The sequence below is a fragment of the Protomyctophum parallelum genome (genome assembly GCF_964188405.1).
Source record: "Protomyctophum parallelum genome assembly, chromosome: 3".
Taxonomy (NCBI): Eukaryota; Metazoa; Chordata; class Actinopteri; order Myctophiformes; family Myctophidae; genus Protomyctophum; species Protomyctophum parallelum.
The window spans coordinates 45,342,198-45,351,347 of record NC_139698.1 but is presented as its reverse complement, the minus strand read 5'-3'; the positions used below and the strand labels follow the sequence as shown (position 1 = coordinate 45,351,347).

Here is a 9,150-nt window from a genome sequence, read left to right as displayed (position 1 = left end):
TCTCCCCCGTGCCATTGATCAGAAAGTGATCATGCGCTGTGATACAGAACTCCCCGGCTGGCTGAGATCTTTAGTCGTGCATATATCTGGACTTTGTGGGTTAACTTGGAAAATAACTTTTGCCCAACACTATTTGAGTATTGATTTGTCATGGACTAACTTGTCTGTGATATAATCATTATCATTATTATAATGTAATGCTATTGAAACAAATTGCTGTATATTAGAAATGTACTGAAACAACACAATTTAGGCAAAATAAGCATTTAATTCACATTCAACCTTCATCGTTCGTTCACACCCACATTCAAAATGGAATGTTTCAGAGAAGTATTATTTATAGAAGACAAGAAAAGAGGACATGGTGATGTATCCAGGATTCTCAACTGGATTAGGGTCCTGGCCACTGTATAAGCCGAAGTAGATAAGTGTGTTGGACTCATACCCAGTCATGTCCAGCTAAAAAAAAAAGAAAAATATTAACAAACAATGCAGGAAGTTCAGATAAAAAACATAAAATACAAGCTGGTGTACACGTGGTGTTCACATGTAACCAAATAGGCCCTTACGGATCCATTTGGTTCCATTTGTACAGATTTTACAGTGTCAATTTGAGTCTATTTTGGTTACATTTTGTACCCTCTCAGAGTTACGGACCCCTAAGGGTCTAACTGGACCCCTGGTGGTGGATGTTAAGAACCACGGCCCCACGAAAGCCCTCCACAAAATTAACAGACAAGAAAAGATTACTGAATCAGACTACTAACGTGGGAAGTTTGGAAAATTCCTTTAAACCCAAAATATGGGTGTAAATAGCTTAGTGAATCGGGCCCCTCAGCTTTACTGATGATGTTAGCAGCAAGAGAACAGCTTCAAAAAAGGCTCTGAGGAGAGGGTCCCTTTTCCTTTTTAACAAGTAATCTCACATTAAACATGTACTGTACAGTATGTTCTGTCATCATTTCAGTTAAACAGAAATAAATAAAACAATTCAACAACAGAGTTGTGACACTACCATGTCAAGTATAAAACAGTTATTAAAATAATGTCCTTTGAAAAATAAATGGGAATATATCTTTTTAATGACATCTTCTTGGCAACAGAGGGACAGACCTGTCTTGTGACGTCGATCCTCCAGGGATCGACGTGTAGACCATCACACCATCCTCCACGGCCGTACAGCCACGTACCATGTTCGTTGGGAACCGCTCCCTCCTTGACCCTCAGTGTACAACCCAACGGAGAGCCTACATTACAGACAACTCATTTAAAACAAACAAACAAAAAACATTAAAGATGGCCTGAGGATGCATGGACAAAAGGGGATTTCTCTCACCTGCAGAGTCAAATATACGCGTGTTGTTGAATACGCCGTTTATCAGGAAGTGATGTGATGTGACACAGAACTCCCCGCAGCCATTCTCATCACTTCCATGGCCTGTGATGACAGCATACAACTCCACCTGAACAACAGGCGGCACAGAGAAGTTGCAGATAATGTTCAAAAGATTGCCGGAAAGGAGATAATGATTGCACTTCCTAAAACTAAAGTCCTACAAAAGGAAACAACAAGCAATGTTTTGTCCTTACCCGGTCAGAACATCAGTTCATGGAGCCAGTGTGACTAAGCAGCTGGTAAAGGAAACGCTATCAAGCCTCCGCCGGGTGCTCTGTAGGCACACCTTATGAACAGCCACTGAACCAGCTGCTATCTATAACACTATGACAATGTGCCCTACCATGTAATTGGCCCCGAACAACAACAAAGTAGAATGGATAAAATAAAATAATTAATCAATCATTTATCATTAATCATTTATCTTTGTCTTCCTTTACCTTTTTGGTTGAAGGTGGGATGCGGAATTTAATTGGTTGGTATCTCTTGTTGTAGTTTTTGTCAAAGGTTCCCCCACTGTACATTGACATCACACGAAATGGGTAAAGCCGTTCCACATGATGATCTGTATGCGAAAAGTAGATTATTAATAGCATGTGCCGAATTATTATCAACATTTTACATTTTTTGGCATCAACTGAGCAATGTGCAACAGTTGAATAACCTTAAAAATAACCGTTCATAAAAATGATAAGCAAACAATAGAGGAAGGGAGCGCTGCCGTGGTCCTTTGTTTGTTGAACTGAATACAGGTGCTCGTTGGCGAGGTTTAATCATGAAAATAAAGAAGAGGATCCAAGGCACTCTGTTCCAGTGAAGTGAAAAAGCCTTTATTGTATGTTTTAAGGCATGGCATAGATCATTACAAAAAAGGGAGGACCAACGCGTTTCGGCAATCAGCCTTCGTCAGGGTCCCAAGGGACAGCCTTCGTCAGGGTCCCAAGGGACAGCCTTCGTCAGGGTCCCTTTGCCGAAACGCGTTGGTCCTCCCTATATTGTAATGATCTTTTCCATGCCTTAAAACATACAATAAAGGCTTTTTCACTTCACTGGAACAGAGTGCCTTGGATCCTCTCAAACAATAAGAAATGTTCGGTCAGAAGAATAATGCATGAAGTTGAAAAATCAAGCGAGAGACAAATGCTACACAATAAAGCAGGAGACAGTTCTCTATGATAATGCTATGTGATTGTGAAGTGAGATTTGTACTGAACCAACTTCAGTACAATGTTACCATAGGTTTACCAGTGACATGGTTTGAAAAGAAAAGGTGAACTGACCTGAGGAATTTGTTTGGTGAGGTCAAAGTTCAGATAAATGTATACACCAGCTCCATTACACTAGTCACTAGTGGCATGCACCCCCTAGAGGCAGCTTGCCACACAGCATAGTTTTGGGAATCCCTGCTGCAAATTACTAATGTAATGAAACAGGAGACCGTATTCTATGGTGGTAATGCTATATACTATTGAAATGTTCTCTATGCTGGTAATGCTATATACTATGCACTGTAATTAAACAGGAGAGACAGTTCTCTATGTGGTGATGCAACTAGGTACACTGTTTTACGTTTTGAGATGACACTAATACAATCAGAAGTTAAAAGTTCACATATTTCCTGTATTTTCTGTCATTTCTAGTAATCACTATTTACAGACAAATTGCCCATTCCCGTACAGAGATTCCCCTTTCCGACTTTGAGAAATGACTCCCATCTTTGAGTGAGAGTAAATTTCAGAACTGGTTCTGGGACAGTGTTATTACAGTCCATTTTGCTCCATTGTCACAGTGGGGATTGTATGTGTGCTTTGTTATGTACCCGCTTTGTACATTTGCTTTCCTATCAGCCAAAGCTTTAGTTCTGTCACTGAGCCCAAATATTGTCAGATTTGTAGTCAGTGAGAGAAGTAATATCATAGTATACTGTAAATGTACAGTATGCATAGGTCATAAAGCACCCAAATTCCATGTTCATAGTCAGCAACTTTGCTGAAGGACCTGATGCTGCTTATTGCTATGTTAAACATAACCAGGACTGTTACAAGCATTACATACACGCTTTGAGTGGAAAGGTCATCTAGTTTATCTAGTTTTCCTGGTAAAATCTAATCCTATATTGTGCTGATAAGAGCAGTGGTCACTGAATTATTATGTCTGGATGTTATTATAAGATTATAATGATCGATCACCAGAATTCTTGTTGTTGACACATTCCTAACAATGGACTGTACCCGTTTGATTAGTGCTACTGAAGCGCAGGTTGAGGGAGGCCATCCATGGCATGGCCCAGGCCACCGTCCTCATGGTGAAGGTACATTTGTTGTTGTTGAGCAGGGGTAGGAGAGGCGACACGTCGGTCAGCCAACGTCCTAAACCTCTGCAGAAACAGCAGAACCAACAACAGCAACCAATCAGCAGCTGCATGGAAATAAGACAGATACTGCTAGCAGCAGTCTTTAGAAGGAACTTAGGAAGCACCCGGGAGGAAGTGTACTATGAATGGGGAGGAGCCAAAAAAAGTTCCTCTTTCACACAAAATAGGTAGTGCCTGGAGGCAAAAGGTTATGGTGCCAAATGGGTTCCCACTTCCCAGATTGATATGGAACCGACTTAGGGCTGGGTGATATGGACAAACCCAAAGACTTTAGATATCGCGACAACATCACGTCTCATATAATATATCTGTCTCATATCTGTCTCATATCACAATATCGATATAATATTGATAATGATACCGGTATATTTCCCAGCCCTAAACTGACCTTATTATTAGAGTCTCTTAGGGTTTTACAACACCCTTCACCAGGAAGCTGCAGGTGTGCAGACATTCTCAAAGTTTATGTCAAATGAATGGTATGGACATTTGCTGAAGACTGATGAACCACCATCTCAAGGACCATATGTACCTTCTGTAGGAATGATTCTCCACAATACCCTTCTGCTGTGTACTTTCTCAGATCAAAATATCAGATCAAAACAATGCAAAAATTAAAAAGAAAGACAAAAGTACATTAAGAAAATTATCGATAAACGAGTATTGTATTATATGATAATATAATTTCTGTCTCAACAGCAGCAGTATGATGGCAAAGGGTATTGCAAGCGGGTCCACAAATAATTGTCAAAACTCTAAGATTTTAACGAGAATATAACATTGTTACAAATTGATAATAAATACAAACTTAAAGTATACTACGTTAGTTCCACCGATCCTAGGTGGAACACAATCGATTGATTGTTCATTAAAATAAACATGCTCTGAAAATGCACATGGCGACCCACCTGGCCACATATTTAGCTACCATGCTAAATGGTCAGGCAAATCCATGCTAAGTGGTCAGGCAAATCCGTTTGAGATTTTCAATTGGGCCCTGATCCAGAAAAGCTTGAGAACCACTGAACTAGGGCCTAGGCAATACCTGCGGAAGGCAGTGATCCAGCGTCCCAGCTCTACGTTGCAGTAGACACTGAAGTGGTCGCAGCACACAAACAGCTGCACCACATGGTCCCAGTGAGGACAGCTGGAGTCTCTCCCACTCGGACAGGACAGGGATGCATCCAGTTCCAGTGTGTCAAAGTCCATGTCTGAAATGAGTCACAAACAATCACAAATATTGTGTCTATTGGGAAGAACACCTGTATCTCCATTTATTTTTATTATTTTTAATTTTAATAAACGAATGCCTTATTATATATTTGGTCATAATGTGCAAAAGCAGCTTGTTTTTTAAATGTTTGAGCATTTTTGAAGACTTTCACCCATAATGACATGGAAAATGTTATCTATAAGCTTGTCCACAGTCAAAAACACACTCCCCCAAGGGCTTTTTTTGTCTTTAACTGTACTGCCGTACTGTTTCAAACTTGTTAGTAGTATAATGCCCCTCATGGAAGGTGCTGAATAATATTAATTGTGCTGTGCTGCTGAGGTTGCAATATAAGGCTTTGAAAAGTGTACAGAAAACTCAGAATGATACAAAATATACCAAAGGGCAAGTCCACTGTAGCAACTGCTCCTTTCTCTCCCTGCATGAGAGTCTTGTTAAACACTGAGACCACCTGAGCAGGGGCTCCAAGTTTGATCCGGAGACCCTCATGGAAGTCAAACCTACAAAGAAGAGAGATTTACCTGCAATCATTTTTCATATTGTTGAATCTACAGTGCTGCAGAGGCGAGCAGACAAGTAGGGAGGCATCGGCACTCCTCACATGCGGAGCAACAACTGTTTGTCGCATTGGTGCTCCACACACGCAACAGTTTTAATGTGTTGAGCTATTTTCTACGTGACGAGGAGCACAGTGCATCCTTGCGTATACGAGACCGCAGCCGTTGTGTCACTACTCAGAGCAAGTGAAACATTGTTTACTGGTCGCAAGTCTGGTGATGATTTTCAGCTGCCTGGTAAGAAAAGCTTTGGTGGACACACAGCTTTAGCTCTCTTCTTACCACTGGGCCTGCCAGCTGATGAACTTGAATGTGGGGTAGAGGAACCAACCCATCTCAGCTAGCTGCCCCTGCTGGTCTATAGCAAAGAAGAAGTTTGGGGAGGGTGTGTTCTGGAAAGATACATTTACCAGCTGTCGAAACCTAAAAACAAAATAATCACATCATCATCATCTAACAGGGTCATGCAAAGACCCTGTGTTATTAAAGTGACTAGACAATGTGACATTGTTGGTCCATGGTTGTGGTCTTACCGTAGTGCCTGGGCAACAGATACCTCCAGGTGTATCATGGCAGCAGGTATGCCCAGTGACACTGAAGACTCATTCCCCACACAGTTCATATCCTGAATGGAGTTACCGGGCAGAGCATAAACAAGGACACCAGAGGCATTGGATTGAGCCATGTTCTGGACCTGTAGGGGTGGGAAAACATTTTTCTCATGAGTGAAATCACCTTTCCCTTTCAGTGTTGGTGTTGTACTTTACTCTAAAAGGTAGCAATACAACAATGTTGGAAATCTCAAAGTCAAAAGTTGAAAAAAAAGAAGAAAACAATTACTTAGTTGAAATGTCACCATGCTAAACTCACTATGCAGAACGGCCCATCATTGGCCAAAGAAAGCTGATCTACAATCTCATAATACATCGCCTTGTGTGGTGTGACTTTGTACTGTAGGTCAACCAAGAGATTTGATGAGAGCCACTTCTTTAAGGCTTACAATGAGCTATATCGTCCCTCACCCCTCAGCTTTGGGAACCACAGAGAATGAGATGTCAACTGACCTTGGTGAAAAAAGAGCAGTTGCCTTCAGACACCCAGGCCACGGCACCAGTCACGTAAGCGGAGGTATTGCACCCATCTCCTGCATCAATAACTTGGTATGATCTCTGACCCCAACGCCCCATCAGCCAGTCATATCTGGCATCTAATCTCTTGACAATCACTGGCATGTTCCACCCTGTCTCGGAAAAAGAAGATAAATGAAATCTTCAAAAACTCACTTTGAGCTTGTAGGCTTGCATAACATAATCCCCAAATGTATTTGATCACTGACCCCCATCTGAAAATATTTTGTGCCAGGGAGCCCCCATACAAGTTGAGTAGTTTTTAAAATTAGTTTTTGAAAATAGCAGATCTACAAGCTCATGATGCATGACCCGCAAGTTGCAACGCACTGTGAGCTTGTAGAACAAGGACCCCTGAGGATCGCCGGACCCCACTTTGAGAACCACTGACAAAAAACACATAAGTCGTTCAAATGGTTGCACAAAAGGTCTGTCTCCATGAGAAGAAACTATACCCCAAACATTCCTAGCAAAGACTGTGTCTTACCCTCACTGGTGAAAACAGCCTGAGAAAGGCCACAGTTGTGTCCTGTGCAGCTCCAGGAGTAGATTACATTGGGAATCCAGTTACCCAGGAGAAAAAGTGGCACAGGAGAGAAGTGCAACCTGGACATCAGCTCCTGTGGACTGTAGATAGGCAGATTATGAGACAATGGCCCCTAGCTGGCACAGATGCCTCAAAGGACTCCCACTCCTTTCACCCACCAAAGTGCACCCGATGGGCACAATTTGCAACCAGAATCACGCCTCTTTTCAGTCTAGTAATCATTTCAATGAGTAAAAGGATACGGCTAATAGATTTTCAATCATTATGTTGGTGAGTTTGACGTTGTTTAATACAATCAGATGAGACTTTTCTGTTTTAATGGCGTGTCAATGGGAAATTGCAGATCTATGACCTTGATGGCAAGATGGCCGTGGTCTGCATAAGGTCAATGGGGATGCACAGTGCACACTCAGATCCAACAGACTGACACACCAAAGATGCGTGTGCTGTGCGCTGCTCCCGTGCTTGCGCTTAGGTTAGGGTTTGACGTAGGTTGTCAGTCTAATGGTAGTAATGACACAGTACTACCAATTCTAGTAACATCTCATTCCCAATTCTACAAAAACACACAAGTCAATAATACAAAGTAAGTTATGTGCCATGCAGAACATAAAAGAAAATAGTGCAAAACACTTCAGGCAGCATTTTCAGCACTTCCAATGGCCTGCAACGCAAGAATCTGCCTTGTAGGCCTACTTTTCCAGAGGCCAGCCAGCTGATGTGATTGGGGTGCGAGTGCCTAACAGACAGTTTTGGAATAAAGCATTAAACCACACAATGATGTCTATTTTATATGGCCACTTCTGAGGCCACCAGATTTTATGGAAAATGTGTATGTTATTTCTGCCAGCAAAGTTATTACATGGTGGTGTCACTTGCCACCAAAATTCCTACAAAAGATAAACTGATCGAACAAACTCACTTTGAACGAGTTTCAGTTATGATGGTGTCTATCTTGTGACATCTTCACATGTCAGGGAGGCTATTCCTTCAGTTTTTCAGTAGGACTTTTGGGGGTTGTGTTAGCTATTTAGCATACAACTCTGTTTTTACAAGCACCTTGAAAAACTTAACTGAAATGTTGAATAGTTTTTTTTACATTTTAACAACATGTGTTGTATGGGAGTCCCAGACTGTGACAATGAGGCACAAAATAATTTCAGATGGGGGACCATATCCATAAGGAAAAAGTGTGAGAAACATTGGGCACCTGTGCATTGCTGCGCGAATGACTTGATCCCTCATCCAGAGAACATCGCTGACCGCAGAGTCATCGAGGGATAAGAAAAGCACCTGAGCGCTCTGAGGCAGTGACTGTACCAAGTCATTTAGAGATGATTCAGAGTTCCACAGAGACTCTAAAAATCCCGATTTATTGGTGAAAACGTGAATTATAAGAGATCCCTGCCCCGGCAGACCTGTCGTCGGCTTGTAAATGAACTCTCCAGCCAACGTCACCACTTTGAAGGGGGCTGCCTTGTCCCCTGGCTCAAATCCTGGGATCCGGGGGGCACTCTTCTTCTTAAAATCTATAGTATTGTTGATCAAAGCATACGGGGGGTATAAGATACCCTGCAGTTCGTTATCTTTAGCCAGTAGTTTACTACGGTGCCACATTTTCGATGTAGCGTCAATAGAAATCACATGACATGTGACAACAAGCAACCAAAACTGAACAAGCTTCGAAGACAAAAAAGCCATCGTTCTTCGGCAAGTGTAGGTCTATCCCACAAATAATCATCAGCCCAATGCGGAAACCATGAGTCTGTTCATTCTGAATGATTAATACTATTGTTTTGTATTCACAACGACACAAATAATTCAGACGTGAAAGTCACGTTGACAGTGTACAGCCCTTCGTTCTTCCTGTGTGTGATTCCCCGGCCGCGAGAATTGTTTTTAATCACATCCATGC

The 9,150-nt window shown here is 41.9% G+C and overlaps 1 protein-coding gene across 1 annotated transcript; it reads right to left on the bottom strand.

Annotated features, from left to right (window-relative positions):
* Nucleotides 1-10: 10 nt before the first annotated feature.
* Nucleotides 11-9,150, bottom strand: LOC310856170 (uncharacterized protein). Its single transcript, XM_083761417.1, has 12 exons — nt 8,446-9,150; nt 7,176-7,315; nt 6,626-6,801; nt 6,095-6,255; nt 5,844-5,984; nt 5,383-5,504; nt 4,816-4,981; nt 3,628-3,773; nt 1,837-1,961; nt 1,337-1,463; nt 1,114-1,247; nt 11-459 (listed from the first exon to the last, which is right to left on the bottom strand). Exons 1-12 carry the CDS (start codon nt 8,934-8,936, stop codon nt 334-336), a joined length of 2,055 nt encoding a protein of 684 aa, XP_083617543.1. The 5' UTR covers nt 8,937-9,150; the 3' UTR covers nt 11-333.

Coding starts and splice junctions, on each gene's coding strand:
- LOC310856170 (XM_083761417.1), bottom strand. CDS start 8,936: ATGGCTTTTTTGTCTTCGAAGCTTGTTCAGTTTTGGTTGCTTGTTGTC. Junction 1,248..1,336: donor GCGTATATTTGACTCTGCAG/GTGAGAGAAATC, acceptor TCTGTAATGTAG/GCTCTCCGTTGGGTTGTACA. Junction 460..1,113: donor GGATCGACGTCACAAGACAG/GTCTGTCCCTCT, acceptor TTTTTTTTTTAG/CTGGACATGACTGGGTATGA.